The 27,500-nt window shown below is 30.4% G+C and overlaps 2 protein-coding genes across 4 annotated transcripts in view; one reads left to right on the forward strand and one right to left on the reverse strand.

The window, feature by feature from the left end:
* The window catches only part of LOC107444238 (RNA binding protein fox-1 homolog 1-like), a 311,515-nt gene that overhangs the window by 35,352 nt on the left and 248,663 nt on the right, over positions 1-27,500 (forward strand). The gene's annotated exons all lie outside the window — the stretch shown is intronic.
* The window catches only part of LOC147815858 (uncharacterized), a 66,129-nt gene continuing 58,537 nt past the window's right edge, over positions 19,909-27,500 (reverse strand). The window contains exon 2 of the mRNA XM_087156634.1: positions 19,909-24,364. Coding sequence (XP_087012760.1) covers positions 19,909-24,364 — 4,456 coding nt within the window. The remainder of the gene's footprint in view (positions 24,365-27,500) is intronic.

Here is a 27,500-nt window from a genome sequence, read left to right on the forward strand (position 1 = left end):
CTTTAACGTCTTTCGTCTTTTTTTCTTTAACGTCTTTCGTCTTGAACTTCTTCTACGTCTTGAACTTCTTCTACGTCTTTAAATTCTTCTACGTCTTTAAATTCTTCTACGTCTTTAAATTCTTCTACGTCTTTAAATTCTTTTGTCTTGGCAAGCACTAAAATTCTTCTGGTCAACTGCTCCACGATTTAAGATACTCCGCACACGTTGTCGAGCAGTTGGGTCCTTCGTGATTCCCTTCTTTTACTACATCATAGGTATTACCTCCTTTTACTCTTGTTATTTTGGAGGGGCCAAGGTACTTTGGTTTTAGCTTCAAATGAGGTCCAAATTGGAACCCAATTTGGACCTCATTTGATGGCGACCAAATTTCCAATTTCGTAGGATTTTGTCTCCTTTCTTCTCAAATTATAGGTCTTTTTATTTTCTTGTTGAATTTTAAAAATTTGTTGCTTTGCGTTTTTTCTTAGTTCCTCTCTTTGGGCACCAAACTGAGACTGAAATTCAATTTCGATCATTTCCTTTAGTTTTCCCAGTTAATTAGTGTTCATTTTTGTCCCAAAAAGCAATTCGAATGGATTAGTGTCTATGCTTCTTTGATAGGTTGAATTTATCGCTTGTTGAACTTTATTTGTATGCTTGTACCGTTCAGCTGGATTTTCTAGGGATATTTTTGAAAGAATCGATATGATGGTTTGATTAACACGCTCCACTTGTCCGTTAGCTCTTGGTAAACCTGTTGTTATTAAATGATGTTTAATATTTTCTTTCGAGCAATAATCAGCAAATTCACTGGAGGTAAATGTTGTACCCCTATCTGAAATTATCTGGGAAGGACTTCCAAATACAGTTTTTTGGATTTCTAATTTGGCTAAAGTTTCAGCTGACGTAATATTCTTCGTGGGATAAATCCATACAAACTTGGTAAAAGCATCTATTATCGCTAACACATATTTATAATTTTTATGGGTGCTCTCCAAAGGTCCGAGATGATCAATATGAAAAGTTTTCAAAGGCATATCTTCTTTATGCAAGTGATGTAATAGTCCTTCTTTCTTTCCTCTTTTATGATTCACCAGTATGCAATGAACACAATTTGCTATGATGTTTTCTATTTTCTGTCTAAGTTAGGGTATGAAATAATATTCTTCGATTTCTTTTTCCGTATATTTAATTCCAGAGTGTCCTTTCTCATGAGCTGTTCTTATAATTTCGATTTGCATATTTTCTGGCACAACCACCAATTCTTTGCCATCAACAAATTTATACAAAATTCCGTTTCTATTGCAATAATCTTCATAATTCGAAATTTTAAGTAGTTCTTTTATAGTCTTAATTCCAGTATCTTTATCTTGGGCTGACCTGAGTCTTGGTAAAATATTATCGACGGTAATACAAAATACATTAATTGGAGATCGGCTTAGGGCGTCTACGTGAGCCATCTTATTTCCAGAACGATGCTCAATTATGAAGTTGAATTCTTGCAGCAAAAGTGCCCAACGAGCTACACGAGTCGACAAATCTCGTTTTGACATAATCTTTTCAAAAGCAGCACAGTCAGTAATTATTTCGAATGGAATACCTAACAGATAGATGCGAAATTTCTTGAGGGCTTCTACGATAGCAAGAGCTTCAAGTTCGTAGCTGGAATACTTTTTTTCAGCATCAGTCGTTTTTCTACTCATATAGTAAGTGGGGTGAAAATGTTTTTCATCAGGGGGTTTTTGCATTAAAATGACAGCATATCCTTCTAAGCTGGTGTCTGTGCGTAACTCGGTTTCGTATTTAGGGTTATATATTGAAAGAACAGGATTTTGGGCTAACAAAGATTTTAATTGATTAAACGCTTTCTTTTCTTCTATGCTAAACTTAAACTTATGATCTTTTTTTAGCGGTCTAGCTATTATAGAATAGTTCGGAATAAATTTTCTGAAGTATCCGGTCAATCCCAAAAAACTATTAATTTTTTTTCAAATTTGTTGGCTCCGGAAAGTTAAGAACTGCTTTGGTTTTCAAGGTAGATTGGAATATTTTTCCATCCTCTATCACATGACCTAAAAATTCAATGCGCTTCTTTTAGAAATGGGACTTCTTGAAATTAATATCAAGTCCATATTTACTAGCAATATTCTAAACCCGATTAAGTCGTTCAATACCTTCTTCAAGGGAGGAAGACAGAAAAATTATGTCGTCTAAATATGGTAAAACTATACCCTCATTAATCAAAGTTCGGAAAATGGTGTTTATGTATCTTTGAAATACAGCGGGAGAGTTGCATAGTCCAAAAGAAACTTTAAGAAATTGATATTGTCCTTCATGTGTCGCAAATGAAGTGTATTTTCTACTATCTTTATTTACATCGACATGTAGGAATCCGTTCTTAAGATCAGTTGTACTGAAAATGTTCGAGTCTTGTAGTCTATCTAAAATGTCTTCAATTAATGGGAGAGGAAATCTATCTTTGACAATTATCTTATTTAATTTTCTATAATCTATGCAAATACGAGGAGATCCGTCTTTTTACTTAACTATTACAACGGGTCTACAATAATCTTAAGAGCTAGGCTCCACTATTCCTTGTTTTAACCATTCAACTACTTGAGCTTCAACAGTCTTCTTTTCAGAAAACGGCAATCTACGTGGCCGGTGAAATATCGGTTCCTGATTTTTAACCAAAATGTTCATTTCCACATTAGTTGTCTTAAGTTTATCTGGCGCATAATCTAAAACTAATTGCTGTAACTTATTTTTAAAAACATTAGGAATACAAGGATCTATGTTAATTTCAATCTCATCAGATATAGTAAGATCGATTGGTAAAATAGACAAATAGTTTACTTCATCAAAACGCTGAATTTTATTTTTAATTGTGATACCCTTTTCATTGATTATTGTTTCACCGTGCATTAAGACATTAAGGCCCATAATAGCGTCATACGGCATCATATCATTTTCTACAACACATATTTCAGCCAAACATTCGAAATCGTCAATTTTAATACTTTCTTTAAAATAACCTAACGGATAACTGATTTACCAAATCCGTTTAGGGTAGAATTAAATGGAAATAGTTCTTTGGAATTTAAATTATTAAAAATTGATCTTTTGATTAAAGTGGCTTGAAATAAATCATCAGTAAAATTAAATAATACGTTTAAATATAATTATGATTTAGGGAATAATAAATGGTATGGTAAATAATAAGTAACAATTTAACTTCAGTTATATTTACATGCAGGTTAGAAATTTAATCACTTATGGGAGACAAAATAGCGTGACAACTAAAATAGTTCCCATACATAAAGACATCATGAAATCAATTTCTTATTCATTAAAGAGTACTTAGAATGTTTGGCATGAAAAAAGAATTTGTGAGAAAAAAATTGTGGGAAAAAAAATCTAGTCTCTTAAATTGCTTTAATAGATTATAGATCCAATTACGCCTAAATTAGCAAAGTGAACTAGACTCATTTATTATGTTTAAATACTTTAGTAATTTAATAAAATAACACTCTTCATCTTTGTCAATTAATGTTAATTAAAAAGCATTACGATACTTTTAAATTGAGTTTATATAAGCATTGTTTTAAACAAAATATTATAAGAATAATATATAGATTATGTAAGATTGAGATTATTTTATAATGTTATCCTAAGTTTACTTAAATACACTTCATTTCTCTTGAATAACTCCTTGGAAAAAATCGTTTTCAATTTTAATTGCATTAAATTGACCCTTATTCACAAAAAATGAAAAAAAAATTATTTAAAGAAAAACTATATTTTGAAGGGCAAATTAAATTATTTTATATTGAATGAAATCTCTGCATTTCACCCTAACCATAGACGGATCAAGAACCGTAAGTTCAAATTCTAGTTTTAACTATGCAGATTATTTACCGTATGATTACTTCACCTTTATTTTTTAAAGCATTTTACTATTATATTTAGTTTTTGCTCCAATTTTTCAGAATTCTTTTACGGTTTTGAGAATGGTATAAATAGAACTGCGAATTGAGAGTGAAGTGAAACTATACGGGATTATTATGTATCTTTCGATCAAAAGATCAAATTTTTTGGTAAGTTAAATTGCAGGATGATTCTCTAAGATGAAACGCAGTAGTTTTAAAAGTTTCTGCCCTAAAATATGATTTCAATAATGCTTTTAAGATGATGACATAGCTTTTTCGTTATAATTAAATTTAGAGCATCGATAGCTCAGTATACAGAGGACTAACCGCCTAATGAGGTGACCTATGTCCCTGTGAATTCTGCTCACGGCTTTCACTGACCACAATCTTGACACAATCTCTTGATTCATTCTAAAATTCTTAATGTTAGGTATTCGACCAAATTGGCACCATAGGTTGTTGAACATTATTTGTGTGTAGTATTGCAAAATTAAGTACAAAATGTTCGCAAGATATCATTTGAGCTTTAACGATCGTGGACGCGCAGTTAGACGACAGGATGCAAAATAAAATATCACCACTGTGGCCTCAGTAAGGGAATGTCAAAAAGTGTCATCGCTTGATTAAAAAAGAATGCTAAAAGGAGAAATACTACGCAATAGCAAGTCGGCGGTCGTTATAGGAACTCCACACCCTTAAGATGGATATGTGATGGCAATCAAAAAAATCAAAATAAAATATCTGAAGTCTTTTTAAACGGAAATTAGAAATATCTATAATCAAAATTTTTTTATATAATTTTTGTCCCTTTTTTATTTTGATAATATATATTATATATATATTCGCACGTGTTCATCTCACCCTATTGATAAATCTATTATGTAAAAAATTAAAATTTTCAAAATTATAATTAACTTTAGTATGTAAAACCAGAAATATATGCAAACTAAGAATAAAGAAATTTAATTTTAGGCAATATTCAATTCTGTATATTTTATTAACATAAATTTTGTTGACGACTTTCGCAGGGCATGACATATACTGTGATGTATATATTGTACAACTATTGAAAGCCCGAGAATAATTTTTCATTTCATAAACCCCTCCTGTAAAGAGATAAGGCTTTCGAGTTAAATAAATGAATATATAACTTTATTTCTCGATTTCCATATGTATTTTTTATAATTATTAACACATTTTGTTAACCGTTAAAAACAGATTTCTCTAACATTTACTTCTTTAAGAAGAGATTACGAAAGTATTCGTATAAGAGTTATGCTACAGTTAAATTTCCACGCATAGCCATGATTGAAAAATAATAAAAAATCAAATATAACACACTAGAGAATAATGATATTGACCGTATGCAATGAGCTGTGTATTGCTCGGACCTAAATCTCATAGAGTTTTTCACATTTTTCACAAAGAACATACACATTTTAAACCTTGAGAGAAGAGTGAGACAATATCTCCCAAGGACTCTCTGATAGTTTAGTGGACAGCTTGAATGTGGGTGCCAATTGTGCATTAGTGTCCGAGGTAATCAGACATCTAAGGTACACATTTCTGTCTCATTCTATCAAGTAGAAAAAATTTTCATGGCTGCTTGGAAGTCATCTTAAAAGCATCTTTCTTATTTATAATTTCAGTATTTTTTGATTTGTCGATATCTGAAATATTTTGCATAATAATAAATGCTCATCGCGCCACTAAATGTGATTTGTATATGTGTATATACAAATCTGGAATCTATTTTATTGTTCCCGGACGAATGAATGACCTAGTAGTATGCGAATGACGTAGTTGTATCAAACTAGGATGGCCGGTAATTCTGTAACCAGACAAGCTGATCATATAACTATTGGGGTCTAGCGCAAAGAACCCCTGAAAAAAAATTTATTGTCAAAAAAAGTAAATTATAGGGGAGAGTGGGGTCAATTGTAACATTTTTTACTTAACTATTTTTAACTAACAAAAAATCCAATATATTATTAGTATTAATTGACAGACGAGTAAAGTAGACTATCCTCTACTAGAAAAAAAATAAATACCTGATTTTAAATATCATTATATAAGTTATTAACAATTTTTGACAGTCGTGCAGTTGTTACAATTGTCCCCACTTATGGGGTCAATTGTAACAGTTCATAAATTCAACTAAAATATAGTTAATTATACATATTATCATAGTTGTGATATATTTTTTCATTGATCAAAATAGTAGTGATATTTTAGGAGTAAAAATAATAATGAGCAGAAACCTAAAGGGTTAAACTTTTAACTTTAAGGGGTTAAAAATTTTAATTTATGCTGTGAAAGGTGACAAATAAAATAATGCACATGCAACATAATATAAATGATATAGGAAACTATTGGTGGTTCTTAAAGAGTTGAGTAATGGTTTGTAAACATAAGATTATTTATTTTCAGCTGTTACAATCGTCCCTTTACTTATTGTTACAATTGTCCCCAAGACGCCATTTCAGCTTCATTTGTTAAAAACAATGCTAGTTAATTAGCAAAACTAATCTTTTTTTTATTGAAATGTTAATTAAAGTGTCCACTTACATATTCGGTTACTAATTTTTATTTGTTTAAACAAAATTACTTTGTTACAATATAATATTCTAATACCAAAAAAAGTACTTGCGTGGCGTGAAAATATCTTTTGTGATGTAACTCTTTCAAAAGTACATAAAAATGGTTGCCATCAGGGGTGTACATGTAGATTTATTAAATACACCTTGTGCGCTACCTAGGAACCAAATCTAGAACCCGACACTCGAAATTTTTGCTCTGTTACAATCGTACCCTGTTACAATTGACCCCACTCTCCCCTATCCTATTTTAAATTTGAGCATTATTATAAAGTAAGAAAATTGTTCTACTTATCGTGTACTTTTCTACATAAATCATAGAAATAATATAGAAAAATAAATTTAGTTTAGAATATTTTTCCGACATAGATGAAATGAAGAAATCATAACTGTTGAGAAAAAAATAATTTATAAATAATATAATTCTGTTTACTTTCCTTTAAAAATATGAAATATATAAAAAGGATTTAGATATAGTCATTTTATTTTCTGAGTTTTGTCCTTAAAAAATATTATATCTTGGTAGTTAGCTGGTAATGAGTTTCTTACGACCACAGTTTGATTATTTATTTTTTTTCCGAAAAAAAGAAAGAGAGAAACAGATAAGGTAAATTGAACAGAAATCGCTAAACGATGATATTATGCAGATGCCGAGAGTGTTACTTAAAAGATGGAAATAATCTATTTTCAAGATCGAATCTATTATCTTCCTTGCATTATGTGCATCTGAATTGAGGGGAAAAAAAAGCTCCGTGAAATCGATTTTACCATTTTCGTTATGGACATGTTTTGTTTAATCTGACTTTAAATAATGTATCAGTTATTATTAAAAAGCTATCTAAGTTTTTATTTTTTATCTAGCTAAAGAGTAATATGATTTGGCTTAATATTTTAAGATATGCAAAAGAAAAAGCACTAATATTTTGGATAAAATTAATAAATTTGGCAAGGCTATCAACAATATCAACCGTCATCTATCTAAGGATATATCCAGATCGAACTAAGTTAATAGGTCTTACATTCTAGGTGAATTGGAATTGTATAAGTGTAGTGGTAGCTACGCTACAATACTCCCCCATCAGAATTTAATCGGGGAGAGAATTCGATGATTGGATATCACAAGTTTTATTCATTGCTATTTTTGTGACGCCAGGAGAACTTCTTAAATTCGCTAGAATTTAAGTATTGGTGGAGAGAACTGTATTAAGATCACCCGACTTTGAGCGTTATCCGCGAGTGATTTATTAAGATCACGGTTGTGGGCTTGGTTTCTCGTGTGTTCCTATTAGCAGTAGAGTGTGAACTGGACCCCGGTGTATGTGATCAAAACTGATAGCAACAACGCAAGGAGGACAATGTCGCAGTCACAAATAGCAAGTCAACTGTTCACGTTGTCCCATCCATTGAAGTAAGCGTGTTCATATTTTGGTGGACGTTTCACCATCGGTTGACGATTTCAGATCGCGACTGGTTCACCAATGTTGGGCAAGGTTTTCGATAATGGCAACAGTCTTCCATCTAAAGGTACCTCCAGATAGAATCGAGTTAAGATGTTTTATATACTAGTGAACTGGAATTGAATAATTGTAGTGGTAGCTACGTTTTAATATATATATATATATATATATATATATATATATATATATATATATATATATATATATATATATATATATATATATATATATATATATATATATATATATATATATATATATATACACACAAGTTTCGTACCTTTTCATCTGATTACCCCTTGTATATATACAAGAGGTGATCAAATGAAAAGGTACGAAACGACTCGTAGGGTACAAATGTAGACTTTATGCAAAATATGCACCATAGGCCTGAGCACAACGACCCCACTGATGAACAAGCAGCAGGATTCCTTGTTCCCAGAATTCCTGTGGCCGTGACGAGACCCAGTCCTTCACAGCGATCTTGAGTACGTCGTCCGAGTTGAAGCGCTTCCCTTTCAGGTGTTTCTTACGTAGACCAAACACATGGAAATCACAACGCGACATGTCCGGACTGTAAGGTGGATGGTCCAACGTCTCCCACTTGAACTTGGCCTGTTCTATGTGTGTGACTCTGGAGACGTATGGACGATAGTTATCATGGGGCAGAACCACACCCTCCGTGAGCAGCCCCGGTCATTTGTTCTTGATGGACCTGCGTAGGCGTCGGAGTGTCTCACAGTACACATCGAAGTTAATGGTTTTTCTGTGCTCGAGGAATTCCATAAATAACGGACCTTGAACGTCGAAAACGATGGTGAGAAACATCTTGTCCTCATTCGAACTGCCGCATAATTTGGACGCCGCTTTTGATAAGAGCCTCTGCTCTCTCCTGCGTATGCTCCGATCCCAGTCAGAGACTCCAATCGCATCCCGAGATGTCTCGCTAAGTTCTCCCTTGGTGGAATATGCAAATATTTAACTGTTACGTTTCTACGTCGTTTCGTACCTTTTCATTTGATCACTCCTTGTATCTATCTATCTATCTATCTATATATATATATATATATAATCTTTCATTCCTCAGAAATACCAAATCCAAGACAACAAGAGGGATTTTATTGCGGATAGGATTTTTAATTAACTCAAGAAGTATGCGTTAACGAGTATTAACACGAAATAAATTAATTGACTTGAAGCTAAACAAATTCCTTTCTACTTGAAAAATTTTATTTTCAGGCTGATCAGTTGAACTTTAAAGGTGCGAAATCAAAAGACTTTAATCTGTTTAAAATAATTAGACAAAAGATTTTCTCTCTTTAATTTAAAAACTTCAACAGCTTTGTTCTTCATCTTGTGAAATCCATTAACAATCTGAAAGAATTTGCATACTTGACTCTTTCAGCCGTTGCAAAACTTTTGCAAAATCAAGCATTAAGTAAGTTGTTAAAATTGCGGAAAACCTTTATTCGCTTATGCGACTGGTAGACTAAAGTAGCACTTTTAGATTTTTTTAAAATCCTACTTTCAAAACCTTGCGTATCGTTTTTAACATCTTCGATTGTTCATTTCATTAAAGTTTACAGTTAAATGGTAAAGGGTAATTGTTGAGAAAACATAATTTCTAATTGTTAAAACATATATCTATATTAAATACATTCATAATGCCTGTGAGTCATAAATAATTGAATAGAAAAGTAAAGAAATAAGTATATATAAATAAAAATAACGAAATATGAATAAATAAATTAAAAAAAATTAAAAATAATAAAATACAAATTAAGAAAAGGATACAATGAAATAAAGTTAGATGCATTTTTCAAATAAAAAAAAACATTTGGAATACATAAATAATCAAAATTTAAAGTTTTCCATTAGCAAAGTAAGGATACTTTACTGCTGCAAGAAATAATAACAACTGCCCTATTAGTTTGCAAAGTAAGTTCAAAATCCCTGCGAACATGTTTTAAAAAAAGAAAAAACTATTTTTTTTTTTTTGCTTTTCCTTTGTTATAAAGAGAAAACACGTTTTCTTTTTTACTTACAGTATATTTTATATGTTAACCCTAAAAGATTAAATATAAATGGGTTAGATAAGATAAACAAAAGCTATAGCTCTTGAGAATTACTATGTTTGGTAATGAAGCAAAATTTGTGTTTAACAATATTAAAGTGAAATAAATAAAAATTTAGAATATTCTATTAATTGATTCGATGAGAAAGACCAAACTTTAAATACTGAATCCTTATATTTCATGAATTAAGTAACCAATTCAGGCCGCAATTCAATTAGCCAAAACGTACTATATTACGGCGTACATTTAACAATTTTTTTTAAAAAATATCAAATCAACTTTTGCAAAATTTAATTAAATTCGACGTTTTCGACATTCGACGAAATTCAGTTTCTTACACTTTGAATAATTAGAAATAAAGGTCCTTAAGAAAAACAAAATTTGAATTTATTCAATTAGAACTAAATTATTAAGTCAAAATGTAAAGTGAAAATTTTGAAGAACGCGAAAAAAAATCAAACCATAAATAATTTGTGTAAATTTTATCATCTTGAACCATAATGTCGTTTGGAAAGGAAGAGTCGTTCAAGTTTTATAAAACTACTTAATTTTGACATTTTTTACACTGTACTAGAGTTTTTACAACATCTTATGTTCATGAACCATAAAACTCCAATTTTATTATATTATGTAATATCTGAAATAAAATTTCAAGCATTCCAAAATTTTTAATGATTTATATCACATCATGAATCCATAACAACAAGCGTCCGTACAATCTATTAAATACGAAATACAGTTCCATGAATAATGTTAAATTTCGCGAAAAGCTACATATCCTTGTCAGTGTATGAAGCCGACCCACTTTTAAACATTTATTTCAACGTTTTTATCATTAATTTTAAATGGCGTTGAAAGATTGGTCAAAATAAGTATAATATTTGCTACCAGAATGAAGATTAATATCTCGAATAAATATGAGCCATTCTCATTTCGAAATGACTGATGATATTTCATCACGTTCAATTATATTCAACTGTAATATTGTTCCATTATCCTGATTTGACATATGATATTGACAATGCCTTTTATGTTTAATTTTCATTTCTCCATATTTAACATTTCAGATTATTTCGCTGGGCGTCAATTCCAAATAAGAATAAAATAATTTTACAAATTGTATATTTTGTGCGCATTTCATACATGTCTTACATATTTTTCAATAAAAATTATATATATATATATATATATATATATATATATATATATATATATATATATATATATATATATATATATATATATATATATATATATATTAAATAAATAAATACAAGAAAACACGAAGAAAGTTAAGAAAAACAATAAGTTTCATTTATTGCACTTAAGCTGCAGGTAAACAGAACTCATGAGATAAGTTCAAAATGTAGAATAAAACTAAGAAAAATTATAGACACATGGAAAAAAAAAAGGGGTGGGGGAATAATAAGTGAAAAAATAACAAACAACAGTTTTAAAAAAAAAAAAAGGATGACATTTTATTAAAAAACCGGAAAAAAAATATAATCTTTTTTCTCTGGTTATATAGATGTATCTTTTTTTTTCGGTTTTTTTTTCTGGTTTTTTAATAAAATTTCATCCTTTTTTTTTCTTTTTTTTTTAAAAAAACTGTTGTTTGCTATTTTTTTACTTATTATCCCCCCCCCCCTTTTTTTCATATGTCTATAATTTTTCTTTGTTTTATTCTACATTTTTAACTGATATATATATATATATATATATTATTCATAAGTAATGATTAAAATTATGCTCATAATTTTTTTATTTAAATCTCAAGAAGTCATATGATCTGAAAATAACTAAAATTAAATTTTAAGAATAAATATTGAATTATTAATTTTTATAAATCTTTTTCAAGTTGCACACGTTTTATCTGATTAAATATTTTAAACTGCTAACTAACAATGAATTTTAATTATGCTGAAAATGAATTTAAATAAACAAAACAAAACAAACCATTGTAAAATTAAAGAAACAAAAAACACTTATCTCCACGGAGAGTGAGGGAAAAAAATATCCTTAAAGAAAGCAGTATCCAAATACCTTTCGTCTTTTTTGAAATTGAGAAAATTCTATTTTCAAGATAACATCTTTCATTAATAGAAGAGAGGGAAACTCAGAAAAAAAGTTTTTTTTTGGAAGAGATTAGATTTAACAAATCGATTTTTCGATAAGCATCTGAAAAGTTTTGTTTTTTAAATCTTTTGCAAAAATCTAGAATTTAATGCTATCTTCGAAATGTACATTTAAACTAAAAATAATAAATACCGTTTTTATAAATGTTATAGCAAATTTAATCTGCAAAACATTTATAGAAATGAAAGAAGTATCATACAAAGACTTAATTATTTAAAAGCGTTATTATTATTATTTTTTTGAATTTTTATTTTTTGGCTTAATAAGTTGCGCCACGAAATAAAATTTGGATCATTTCAAGAAATAGGCAAAAATTTGACTTTGAAAACACTGTGATTCTTTCAAAATACTAAATAAATCAATATGACATTTATCAAATTTAAATTTATTAAAATGGAAGAATTTCCGTTCGAAGACTTTCGTATTTAAGAACTTCTATTGATTCAAAACACTTTTCAATTTTATTATTTTGAGTTATAATAAATCATGTCTTACAATAAGAGTAGGATTGTTTTGAGTTGTAAATCACATTTTAACTCCAAACACAATGCAATTTTTCAACTTCAGAAAAATTAATTCATTAATAAATATGGCATTTAGCAATTTGAAATTTTGGCGAAAAATATTACTTGTTATGAATAAAACAAAGTCTCAATTGTTTTTCATCGGGCATAAGAAAAACAGTATGTTACTGTTATTGATTGATTTTATATAACAATATTGTATGTTCGCACTTAATTAACTCAAGTTGTAAATATGCAACCCAAAATTATAAATAATGTTTGTAAATAATGTTGATAATAACCCAAATGTTAATAACCCAAAATGTAAATACTGTAAATGTAAAATCATCTGGACTAAGTAATTAGCATGCTTTTGGTCATCCTCTTGAAACATTAAGATTGAGTCTTACAACCTGAATTTCCGATCAATTGATCAAAATTTATTTTGGGTAGTCATTTTTTTATTTTGCTAACTCTACTCCAGCAGTGACTGAAAGATATAAGTATGATGAACCAGAGATAAATATGATGAGAAAGAAATAAAGATGCAAGTGAAGTAGTAACCAAAGTGTTGGACATTTATCTTTTCAATAAACTAATTTGTCACTTATCATTTCAGTATCCCTTACCACAACAAATAAATCAGAACAGTTCAACAAACATAACAGTTAGACTTCAAAAAAAGCCATTGCTAAGAGAAACAATGTCTAGTTTGATCGAGTACATAATCGGTCGTGTGCGAATATTTAAGGTTTCTATTATCTTATTTCTGACAAAATAAGAGGTATAATATATTGTTAAACCTATTCATTCGCCAATTTGTCAGCTGAAAAGAGACAACATCGATATTAATGTGTTGCTGTGTTTTTTCTATTGGTATAATTTATACTACAAGAGCAACAAAGAAAGAAATATAAATGTAACTCCTGTTCACAAAGAATATCAGCAATATGTTAGACATGCAACTATTGCCTATTGTGATGTTAGAGATCATAACATATGGTTTTGTTTATGGTTGTCCCTTATCTTCTCTTTTAATTAAAGCTTTTGCAGTATCTGTAAGAAAGAGCTGTGAATTGATTAAAAAAATTATAAATAAGGGAAAAAAACGAGAAGCAATAAATTTTTATTGTACACCGTTTGACTTTTTGTTCTAAAATTGTAATAAAATGACGGGCAGTAGTCTGTTGTTCCAATTATAAAGATTAACCCCTTAACGATCTGTTAATTTTCAAGAAAACGGTCATAAAAGTGCCTGCTTCGCCAAATACACGCATTTGATTAGTGCTGATATCTAGTTTAAAATAAACTAACTATCTATAATTACCTTAAAAATATCCGGGTACTGCCATCTGGTGTGTAAAATGAGAAATAAAATGTTTTCCAGGGGCAAAAGAAATGAATTAGTTTTATTCTTATTGGCACGTTACTACTGAACACTCCAGCCCAGAAATTTCACGGGAGCGAGAAATAGAGGGCGAAACCTCACCCCGTCATTTTCACGGGAGCGAGAAGGTACAGAAAGAGTTTTTTACCATTATTATTTTGCAAACCTTGTGTGTGTGTGACACATGAAAATAAAATTTGTCGAGACATTAGAGTTAGGCTGTGGCTGAGTTGTAGTTCGCCAAATCAACCATATAATGTGATTTATATAGCTTATCTGGTAGTACCATCTATTGTGAGAGAGGGAAAATACTATACTTTCTAGTGTTAAGCATCTCTGTAGTGCTACCATCTTTACGTGAATGAGAGATTTCTGTTATAAAAATACGCTGTTATTAATTCCGAAGAGCAGGCCAATGAAAACTCTGTGTTGATGGAGTGAAAGAAATATTGTGACGTAAACGCTGGGATTCAAACACCCAGTCGATCATGAGGTTGACAAATTAGCCCTCACGGCTACAGTTTGTCCTCCAGCTGCAAAGGACTAATTAACTTCATACGGTTGACCTAGTTGGCGCGGAAACAATTCTGGTTGTTTAACCGAATTATGTGAAATATTCTCCTAGCAGTAAAATATTCTCCTAGCAGTTAGCAGTTTGAATACCATCATGTTTAGCGTCACTTGTTTATTTTGGTTGAATATGGGAAAATAACAATAAAATAAACCATTACCATTAATTCAATTTAACCATTTATTCAAGAAACATTGCAGAAAAATACTATAACGATATAAACGCAAAAGATGACTGAATTTTAGTCAACTCTAGCTTTAAAACTTTAAACTGTCCCTTATAGTTTCTGAATTTTCAGCTCATTTTCTAAAGTTATTCTAAATTTTTATCATAGTATTCTTTAGTTGAAAAAAATTCTAAACAGTTTCTTTCTTTGGATACATGAACTTCATTTGTATAGTGTTTGTACTCCATTTATATAGTGTTTTTCTTTAATATTTATATAATATTAAATGTTTCACATTTGATATATTTAACCTACAAAAAGAATTTAATTAACCAGACAAAACCTAACAAGAAAGAATTTGTGGATTTAAACCAGAAATTTCACTATAAAGTCCCACAGAAGTTAAACAGAGCTCAATCGATTCAAAGCTCTTGATCACAATTAGTAAGGATCCATTATGCAAATGAATAACAACCTTTAAAGATTAAACGCCATTGTGAATGAATACTACCTTTGGTCTTATATTCTACAAAGAACTCGGTACAAAATGTCTCTGCTTAAATATTTTAGTTTTCCCATTACTTTAATTTCCTAATCGAATCTTTTAACCGAATCGACTTCGAAATAAATTTAAAAGTCAATGTGAAAAGGTACTGTGACTGCTGACATCCTTTTGTTACTTTCTCCATGCATAATTGAATTAAAAATGTTATTGATTTGCCATAGGTGGGGTTAACATTTATTAAATGAGCATATTACCAGACTGTTACTATGCCAATATTAGATTATTCCTTTTTACCTAAATTAAATATGCATCTGCTTTTTTTTCTTAAATAAGACAAAAGGAAATGAATGAATCGATAATCAAATAATGAAATTAAAAACTAATTTTTATCTTTTATGAAAAACTATATAAAAATAGTTGTATAGTCTTCTTAGTAATTTTAAGGCTAGCGAAATGGCTTAAAGTAATTTATACTTCTCTTTAATACCACGCTATCAGGTTTCACTTTTAATTTAATGGTATAAGAATTTATTCGTATTTCTCGATCACTCAAATCTTCTTCCATTGGTTAAAGTTTTCTTCAAAAAAAAGGCTTTAAATAAAAGCAACGGCACCGTAGACTTCACTCTACAATATATATATATATTTGTAATGTTTTATTTTAATTTTGTCATTGGTGTGCAATTAATATCATCTCATTTTGCCACCACACTCTTCTTACACTGGTTACAATTTTCTACAAGGAAAACAATGTGTTTTTTGATATACATATATTGCGGTGAAGTTACCTTCATTTAACACATTTTTTTTTTGTTTACATTTTATTTTCTGGTTTTTACGTGATACTTATTACTTAATATGTTCTATTCTATTTTGTTTCAACTATTTTTTGAGTGCTCCTTACACTATTGTATTGCTATATTTTGCTTTGGCTATATTGGTACAATATTAGAAAGCACTCCTTTTTGCAGATATAATCGTGTGAGCTGATGAGGAGATTATCTTTTTTCCGGACTTTTGTTGAATTTCCTTTTTTAAATATTTTTTTTAATATAATTTTCTTCTTGTCTTTTTTCATTATTCTTTAATGTTTTTAAATTTTTTCCATGTTTTCTCCACATCTTGCGACAGCATTTTTCCTCTGGTCACAATTTTCTACGGTAAAAAATTGCGATGAATAAAAACAACTGCTCTGTAAGCTTCACTCTGCACTATACGTGTTGTATTTAAATGTTGTCATTTACTTACAGTTGTAGTATTGAATTTTGTCTCCTGAATAATGATTTTCAGATCTCGTTTGGAAGTAAAACAGAATAAGTAAATATTTAGGCGTAGTTTTTTCCTCAAACCCACTTTAAGGAATATATAATAGATTAATATTAGAAAGAAACCTGTTGAAATTATGCACTTTATCTGAATAAGTTTTCAATTGTATTGATAGATGCTAATTTATAGATGGCATGTTTTTATAGAAAATATATTTCAAGACTTGATCCGAACAGGATGAATTACGATTCATATAAATTTTAATTAGATGCATGGCTCTTTTTTTGTATTCCGTTGCAAAACTAATCTTCTATTGTCAAAAAAATAATTAAATAAAGTTTTTGAATTTTATTTTTTCTTCGATAAAATATGTGTATATATATATAAGCTATATATATTTTGGCTATATTGATACAGTATTAGAAAGCACTCTTTTTCGGATATATCGGATATAATCGTGTGAGCTGATGAAAAGATTATATCTTATATTTGCCGGCTTTCTTTCAAACATTTTTGTCCTTTTTCTTCGAAAAATTTTTTCCGTTTTTTTGTTATTTTTCGTTTTCTTCCCTTTTTCATTCTTCTGTAATTTTTACCTTGTTTTTTTTCTACATTTTGAGCTTATTTTATGAGTTCTATTTATTTGCAGCTTATGTTCAATAAATAAAACTTATTGTTTTTCTTAATTTTCTGCTTTTTTTTTGTATTTATTTATTATGTTTTATATATATATATATATATATATATATATATATATATATATATATATATATATATATATATATATATATATAGCTATATATATATATATATATATATATATATATATATATATAGCTATATATATAATTTTTAATTTCTTTTGAAAATGAGTAATTGCTTTTTTTATTTTTTTATAATTTCTTAAAAAAATCTCTAAACTGAAATTAAATGATTTTCTGAACAATTTCCTTTCAGTTTGCCCATTTAAAAAAAACTTTTCTTTGCATTAAAAAAACTCATTTTTTTAGTGTTTTGGAGAAAAAAATTCCATTTTTCTGTTTTAAAAAAAGATCAACTTTCTTTCAAATTCATCTGTGCATACACAATCAGATTCTGAATGTAAAATCTGAATTCCTTATTACATTCTTTCGGGCAAAAACGTTATTTGTTTCTTCAGCAAAGAGCTTTCAACTCTGAGTAAATATAGTTGTTTTCAATTTCCGGTGTTGTTTTCCATACGTACTAGTAGCTATTCAGTTCTTTTGAAGAAAAAAAATCCCATGAGCAACAAAATTTGAGTTCTTGAAAGGTATTTCTTAAAACGCTCCAGGACGCGTGAATAGACATCGAAAAAAGGAGTTAGCCCCACACAAAAAAGAGATCTTTTTTGTCCATCTCGAATTTTGAAGAATTTTTTTTAACCGAAATGAATAGAATTTGATGCATCGCCCACCAACAGATCCAAACAAATTTATCACAAGTCGACAGTCTTCAATACATTGGGAACATTTTTTTTATTTTGTTCTTACCATTGTAAGTTTCAATGTTGCCCAAAATCCTAGAAAAGTTTAGATATTTCTGCATTGGGAACTTTAACAATTGTTACATCAAAGGTTATTTTGTAAAAAAAAAGGGGGAAAAAGAAGTATTTGTAGAATAATGCCATTTCGACAAAATATGGGCATTCTCCCGTGCATTGATGCATGATATGTTTTGTAGTTCACATGTGATTTATTGTACGTCAAAAATTTTCATGGTTATATTATAAAAATACTATAAGTGCGTATGATTCTTTTTAAGAAACATGCTTTAAATGTTAGTCCAATATTTATAACCATGCAAGTGATCATTAATTTGAGTGCAAATTTTTTTTAAAATTATAACATAATGTCATGCTTATTCAAATGTAATTAAAATATTACGTAAAATACAAACTAAAATATGGGCATTCTCCCGTGCATTGATGTTTGATATATTTTGTAGTTCACACATGATTTATTGTACGTCAAAATGTTTCATGGTTAGATTATAAAAATATAAGAGCGTATGATTCTTTTTAGGTAACATGCCTTAAATGTTTGTCCAATATTTATAACTATGCAAGCGATCATTAATTTAAGTGCAACATTTTTTTGAATTATGATATATATTGCAGTTCACATATGATTTATTGTACGTCAAAATGTTTCATGGTTATATTATAAAAATATAAGAGTGTATGATTATTTTTAGGAAACACGCCTTAAATGTTAGTTCAATATTTATAACCATGCAAGTGATCATTAATTTAAGTGCAACTTTTTCTTAAATTATGATATATTTTGCAGTTCACATATGATTTATTGTACGTCAAAATGTTTCATGGCTATATTACAAAAATACTATAAGAGCGTATGATTCTTTTTAGGTAACATGCCTTAAATTTTTGTCCAATATTTATAACTATGCAAGCGATCATTAATTTAAGTGCAATTTTTTTTTAAATTATAAAATAATATGAGGTTTATTAAAATGCAATTAAAATATTACGTAAACTGAAATATTACTTTGCATTACACAATTTAAGAAACTGCAAATTTACATTGTACATACTTTAATGAGTACACTGAAAAAAAGTATAGTTAAAACTAACAGAAGATGGGTTAAAATTTATCATGTTTCTGGCTCTACGGAAGTGCAAAAGAGCTCAGTAATTTTTACTGAAGAGCTTCTGTAATACCTTTGATATATGATTTTATAATATCATAATATATGGTAGAATTTGGTAAGAATTTTATTATTATAACATAGAGTAAGGTTTAAAAACCCTTTGTTTGATTAAATTTACGTTTAAGTTTTGTATGTTTTATTAAATGTGAGGTAAGAAGAAATATAATTTTTAAAACCAGTACATCCAAACCACCAGTACAAATATATTGATTACTAGCCGCTTAAGGCGGCCAGCTGTCCGCCACGCTAAAGGTTTTCACAAATAAAGTTTTTTAAAACATAGCAGGAAATTTGAAGATTAGTGGACAATTAAAGTGTTCCTGTCCTGCAACGTTGTCTTCATACCCAGTTCTGCTGCAGATGTGTTATAGCTCTTGAGGATGTTTGAAGATGTAACTTTGCTATGGTAACCTAAGGCCTATGGTAACCTAACCTATAATATAACTATCAGGTGGAGACTTTTTTTTTAAAAAAAAAAAGGCCTCAGAAATTGTAAAAGCATACAAAAGTTGCTTTCGAAATCATCATTGGCCAATAGCTGAAAATTACAGCGCAGTTAATAAGATATTTAAGAAACAGCAATAAAATATTCCTATTCCTTCCTAATTTTCCCCTAATAAAATATTAATATTCCTATAACTTCCTATTCTTGTAAAACTTCTTTATAAACAATATTTTTAGTTTTTCCATTTGGTGCGAATAAGTATAAGTTCTTTTCTTCACCAACTCTTGAGCAGCCAACATAAAGCTGTCCATGTGAAAAGCAAGGCTTCTGCAAGTCAAGACCAACGACTTTTAAAGATTGTCCCTGAGATTTATTTATACTCATCGCAAAACTAAGTCGAACAGGAAACTGAAGTCGTTTAAACTGAAATGGATTGTCTGAAGATATGATGGGGATGCGAGGAATAAGCACACTATTTCCTGTTGACTGTCCTGTTATAATCATCGCTTCAATAACATTAGGCATCAATTTTTTCACAATCAATCTTGTTCCATTACACAATGCAGGTGGATCCAAATTTCTCAAAAGCATAATTGGTGCTCCAATTTTCAATTCTAATTTATGTGCAGGCACTCCAGGTGGTTCCAATGAGTTCAAAAATTCTGTCGGATAGTTGACAACTTGATCTATTTCCATGACAGCGTCCATCGACTTGTAAATTTCCAGAGCACCAGGTAATTTTTTTAAAAGTTTGTTATTTATCACGTTAACAATATCATTTGTTGGAGAAAGGATAGCTCTTTCACATAGCCATTGAGGGTTGCAGTAATTTTCATGAATATTAGGAAAAACCATTTCTTTGAGTTCGTCGGTTGTAGCAACACGATTTCCAATATTTTTCACATCTATAAGCCCTTCTTTATCGCCACTAATATCACCATTTCCAAGTCTTAGAAGATTGTTGGCAAATTCCTGAGCAAAGACTTCTCCTGTTAAATGAACTCGCATATTTGTATTCAGCCGCAGTCTTTGAACATTTGTCCAAATGTAAGATGACTTTATACATGCATGTATTTCATCTGCCTTTGTCCCACGTTGTATTACGGGAAGTGTTTGTCGAAAATCACCAGATAAAACTAAAGTTACACCTCCCATACACTTGTTGTTTTTTAAAAGGTCTTGCATAGTGATATCCAGGGCTTCTACAGCAGCTTTATGTGACATAGTGCACTCATCCCAAACTATTAGTTTACATCTTCTAAGAACATCAGCTTTGTGTGAGCTTCTGGAAATATTGCAGGTAGGATGCTCGACGGTTGATAAATTTAAAGGTAATTTAAACACTGAATGAGCTGTTCGTCCACCAGACAAAAGAGTTGCAGCAATACCAGAGGATGCAACAGCAAGTGCAATCTTATTTCTTTGTCTCACTTTTGCTAAAATCAGATTTATGAGATAAGTTTTTCCTGTTCCACCAGGTGCATCCACAAAAAATATTCCACCGACGTCATTAAACACAGCAAATAAGATTTTCTCCAAAGCTTCCTTCTGGTCTTGAACCAGATTTGGCTCATTCGAATCAATGTATGATGACATTTCATCTGTATTGTAATTTGTTGCCCTCAAAATTTCTCTGTTTAAGTCAATGGTACCTGTTTGTTGTGGCAAAGGAAGTCCATAAGTTTTTAAACCAGAACCACCCAATTCTTTGACCTTGTTTTCAAGAAGAATTAATGCCTGATTGAAGATGGCATCATCATAATTTAAATCCATGTCAGTACTTCTAATCCTGGCCTGGTGCAAAACATCTTCAGCCATATTTTCTCTTTGTAAATTCCACAATTCCAGAGGGTTTGCAATAGAACATGTTTGCAACATAATTGCAAATAAATTACGCAGCATTTCAGGTGATCGAACAACAGCAGCTTCTTCTAGCGTGCTTTTCCAGTGCGAGTCATCTTCAAGAAGTCCTCTTACCTGGCAAGCCTGCTTAAATGTTTCGCATTTTATTTCTCCAAAAGTCTTTAAGTCATTGAAAGATGTAGGTCCGTGCACCTCATGAAGCAGCAGTCGAAGATGAAAACATTCGGAATTGTTAGGATGAATAGTGTAGACGCGACCAAGTGCATCACTTGATTTAATTCCTGGGTCTTCAGATACTGTCTGACCAGATTTCCGCCGAACCCACTTTTTGCTGCTTGCAGACCATGTATAATACTTTGGCAACTGATTATACAACAAAGTGCGAGCAAAATCATCGTTTTGACATAAGCTAAAAAAAGAAGTAAGTGTTGTGGCTGGTGGAGCTTGAGCTCTTTCCCGTGCATTTTCTGATGAGAAGTAAACTCGCTGGCCATTCTCTAAGTGTACACTTAAATGAACAACTGTTGGATGCCTTTCATGTATAGGGAAACCCAAAATACGCCACACTGCCTCATTGCTACTGATGTATCGTCCTATTTCATAATGCTGTACTTCATCATGCACACTTTCGTCGTTGGCAATGTTAAATACAGCCATATCAGATCCTTTGTTTACGTATTTGCAAACATATTTTATAGATTTTATCGAATTACAAAATTCCACATTAATATGGGCATTAAAAGTTTTTGACAACAATGGACAAAAAGGAACTACCCATCTATTATCAATAACAATATCAGAACTCCGTACTTTTTTAACTGTCGTATAACCACCATCCTCTGGACTCTGTCGACGATACAGGGGATATCCATCTTCCCCTGTTTGTGTTTCTTTCAAAAAATTTCGAGGATACCTCTTTGTACATTTTCCATCTTTCATGCAAGGAGACTGTTGATTCAGGATCCCACAAGGGCCATGTATCATTTGCGTCTTAATAACATCATGCAAAACTGGATCAATTTTTGGATCTGGTATTTCTGCACTTATTACATTATCTATGCTATGAACATGGATTTTTTCATGCAGCCAAATTAAGATATGAGCATGTGGGAGACCACGTTTTTGCCACTCTATTGTGTACATAAAACATTGAACAGAGCCAAATACTTTTCCTTTGTTGATGAGAATCATAAGAGCTCTTAGTTTAAGATGAAAAACTCTTGCTAGCAAATCATGTCGATCGTGACTTCTCTGCCTAGGCATTAATTCATTGGTAACCTCCTGCCACTGAGGATTACAGGTGAATGTAATAAACAAATCAGGCTTCCCGTAATTTCTAACATATGTCATCGCATCTTGAGTTCGCTCATGCATGTAGCGTGGACCACCAGTAAATGTAGAAGGTAAAATTACCATTTTACCTATATCATGAACACTCCCGTCTCTGTTTAGGGCATCCTTGAGATGAACATACTCTTCAACACGTAGTTTCTTCTGGTTCAAGCGTACAAACCTCAGTCGCTCAGATTCAATTTTTGCGAACATGTCCACAATAAATTGATTAAAAAGTTCCTTGCATCTCAAAATAATATTGAAATTTGCAGCTCGAAACATAATTCGATAGGCATAAAAATCCATTGCTGAAATTTTCTTAGAAGTCGGGAAGCCAGTAGTTGGGTTTACTTGCCTTAGTTCAAAATGGTAGCCGTCTTCACCTTGCCAGAACATCAAAGGATACTGCAATGCATCATATGCTCGGTGTGTTTCTGCAATTTTTTTAATTTCATTACTTTTTAATTCCAATACTATATCTCTGCTGCTGTATACATCACCTGCAAGAATAACTGCCACCTCCGATGTATTTGGAGCATTAAATCGTCTTTCATGCTGACCGACAGGTGTTTTATCTGCCTGAATTATAACTTTTAATTCAGGAGTCATTTTCTCCATGGCCAACTTAAAACTTCTCACGTAATTATTGTGTTCATGCAACATTTCTTGCAAACTTGAAACTAATGCTTGTTTTACTTTCAAAACATTCCTGCAACGTTGTTCGGATTGCTTTTCCTGATCACCTACAAAGTATAATTGAAGAAAATTTGGCTTATCATTTATTTGTGGTTGTAGGCTTCCTATTCTGTGGTACACTTGTCCCTGAACTTTGAAAGTAGGCATAAAGCCTTGTTCCCGAATTTCACTCCCAGATCCAAATGATGTCATCTGAAAGCATGAATTGTATCTTCTGATGTTACTCTGAAAATGTACTGTTTCAATTGAAGAATCTGTTAACAATGCCAGTAGAGGTTCAGGAGGTGTTTGAAGTTCACATAGCTTAATTTTTCCATTGCTACAACACATACTTGGTGTTTCACCTTTCCATTTTAATGCCTGGCAAGAAATGCATTCTGTTGCCATTCCGCCAATTTCTATCAATGGATCTGATGCATAACATAAAGATGGGTTGTACATAAATGCAGAGTTTTCCTTGTCTTGCCACAAATGCAATCGAGCTTGGGATGTTGAAGCACGATTTTCTTCTAGCCTTCTTCGACGTTCCTGGGATGTTTCTCGGGTCCTTGCATTTCTGGTTGAGACACGATTATTTTCTAATCTTCTTCCGCGTTCTTCAGATGTTTCTCGGGTCCTTGCATTTCTGGTTGAGACACGATCATTTTCTAATCTTCTTCCGCGTTCTTCAGATGTTTCTCGGGTCCTTGCATTTCTGGTTGAGACACGATCATTTTCTAATCTTCCTCCGCGTTCTTCAGATGTTTCTTGAGCCCTAGCACTGCTTGTCGAAATTCGGTCATATTCCATCCTTCTTTGACGTTCCACAGACGTTTCTTGGGCCCTTCTTCTTCTTTGAGAATATCTTAATGTCTTTTTCTTTGACAAAATACAAAGTTTTTTGGAAGGCGGTTCTGCCATATCAGTAATCGGGTGTTTAAGAAGTCAACGAATACTTTAGAACAGCAATTACTATGAAAGCAAATCATGAAACTTCAATATTAAAATCTAAGTGCCTACCTGCAAACTGAAACTTTCTGAAAATAACTAATTACATTTAATAAAAACTGTTAAAATAAAGAATAGAAAAACCAAAGAGATCCAAGGTAAGTGTGATCGTTCCTTCAAAAACAATTAAATTCCTATTTTATATATTATATAGCTACTACGCTTAAGAAAAAAAAACGAAAATGCTAAATACATGAAAAGAACACGAAAACGAATTAATTTTTTATGGTATCAACTTCTATTTCTATATAATTTTTTATGGTATCAATTTATATATCTATATCGCAACAAAAATTATCGTTTTCGCTTAAGAAAAAAAAAACAGAGCGTGGAAAGAAGAAGAAAAACTTATTATAACAATTATGAACAGCGACAAATATATCAAAGCGAATCGTTTTATTTACGTATCGAATATGTTGCCACATTTTTGACACAAAAGTTAAACTTTTCTCCACTTTGATAAATGTATGCTAATGCGAACCTTACAATTAAATTATTAATTCCTTTGTGTATTATTGGTTCAAGTTGTCGAAAATTAATATTTCAATTGTAAGGTTCGCATTAGCATACATTTATAAGAGTGGAGAAAAGTATATGCATTTTTTAATAGTTTTTTGAATATGGCTCTTTGAAAACGAATATTACGTCAAGTGCTCAGGTATTATAATTTTGATCTAGTTGCGCTTGTATAATTTTGATCTAGTTGCGCTTGTATAATTTTGATCTAGTTGCGCTTTCTACGTCATTTTGCTAACATCGTTTGGTTTGTTATTTAACATCGTTTGGTTTGTTATTTCTAAGTTAACTTTCAAAAAATTAGCTGGCAACAGCAACGAAAAAGCAGAGATTTTCTTACAAAATGACTGATAACTAAAAAACTAATCCAAATTTTTGAAAAAGAAAAAAAATACTTCTTCATTATGTCAAAACACAATTATGTGCCGAGTTTCGTGCCTTGGCGAGGCTTCTGGGGCGATATATTGTGATTACAGACAGACAGACACACACACAGCCGCGTTTATTATTATGTATAGATATATCGCTTTTGTTTTATTAACCAGAATTATGATGTTTCTTTTCGAAATGGTGTTACCGTTCTAAAAAAATTGCAGTACGGTATACAGTAACAGTACGGTGTAGAGTATAAAGATTGCACAGTACGGTAATTTTAAACTTTTTTTCTCTATATAAAATATAGATTATAAAAAGAAAATGGCATTATAACTTGTGTAAGCTCTGGTAGCTTTTATTCAAACTACATTTCATATTTCCTTTGTTTTCCTCGGTTTTTAAATTTCATTTAAATTCGTTTTAACATGTCTGAATCTTACCTGAATTTATTTTTCAAAGTATTATATGGATTATAAAAAGAAAAAAAATAATAACAATTTATGTTGTATAAATTCTGTAATTGCTTTTTTTGCTTGTTTTAACCTGTCTTAATCTCACCAGAATTTTTTTTCTCTTATTATAATATGGGCTATAAACATAAAAATTATGACATTATGATTTGTATAAGTTCTGTAGAACATTAGGCTTCTTTTCGCACTTGTTTTTTTTTCAGTATTTTAAATTTCAATTAAGTTTGTGTGAACCTGCTATCTTACTTTTATTTCATTAAAAGTCTACTTAATATTACAAAGATAATGCTCCCAGAAAAACGTAACTTAAGTTTATTTTAGGAAAGGAATAAATGATTTATTTTTCAATAAAATAAATATTCCTGAAAGAATTAAAATTTCAAAACAGCAAAAATAGAGCCTGTCTACCTATCTTGCTTTTAATTTGCGCGAAAAAACATCAACAACGAACTACACAACAATGACGTTCCATCATATCTTTTATTTGAAATAAACTTACTTGGCGTTATCATTGTTTCGCACATTCTTCCTTCTAAAAGCATTTGGCGTCCATCCAAAATGCAATTTAAAACACAAAAGGCAATGATGTTGACTGTGGGATAAAAGAACATTATTTTCGTAAACTTGACCCAAACATTGGAAGCTCAGCAGAAAAAAATAAAAAGCAAACTTTACAAGAATTGTAAAATTTAATAAAGTACCATAAGTATTATCTCTTTTTTTTGCTATTTACTTGAAAGGAAACAGTAGATTTATGGCATACTCATTTGATCATATTTGGCGTGAAACGAAGAAAAAACCAGATGGGTTCTCAACTGTAATCTAGTTACGGGAATAGTGTTTGTTGTCAGGTTATTCATAAATCAATTTTCATATTTCATGGAGCAAGGAAATGCTTTTGATAAAGAAAAGCAAAACTTAAAAAGTATTAATGGCTTTTCTATTTTATGCATTTGTTTAATCAGAGTAGGGCTAGATCCCATGAAGGTAATTTTCTTCATAATGTCTAAGAACGTTGCTTAAATTTGAGAAAAAAAGAATCGCTTTTGTAATTTATTCATAGTTGCTATTAATTATTATAAAGGAGATAAGAAGTTATTTCCTTTTTCATATCTGGAGTGTTTTCTTAATTAAAAGTGATTTTTTTTAAAGAAAATATAAAAGATTTTAATTTCTCATTTAAAACATACTGTGAATTTTATTATCTTTAAAAATGATTTATAAATATGTAATTTTGGCAGTACTTTTTTAATAACTTTATTGATAAGGCAGTGTCAAATAAGACGTAAGAAGATATTTAAAAAAATAATTATTAACTCTAGAAATATTTAATACTTAATAAGAATGATATAAATGAAATTAATAAAGAAAAAAATAAAAGAAAAAGTTTTATAATCAAAATTAAAGCTCAGTAACTTTGAAATTACGAAGCATCAAGGTAATTTAATTTTACTGACGCCATTTTAATTATTTTTTTAACACTGATCAAGAGGAAGATTTAACAACACAAATATTTCAAATGATTACTGATGTATTTCATATTTTATATAT

This window comes from Parasteatoda tepidariorum, chromosome 2 (genome assembly GCF_982258835.1).
Source record: "Parasteatoda tepidariorum strain Cologne lab strain chromosome 2, Ptep-v5.0, whole genome shotgun sequence".
In the NCBI taxonomy this organism is placed as follows: Eukaryota; Metazoa; Arthropoda; class Arachnida; order Araneae; family Theridiidae; genus Parasteatoda; species Parasteatoda tepidariorum.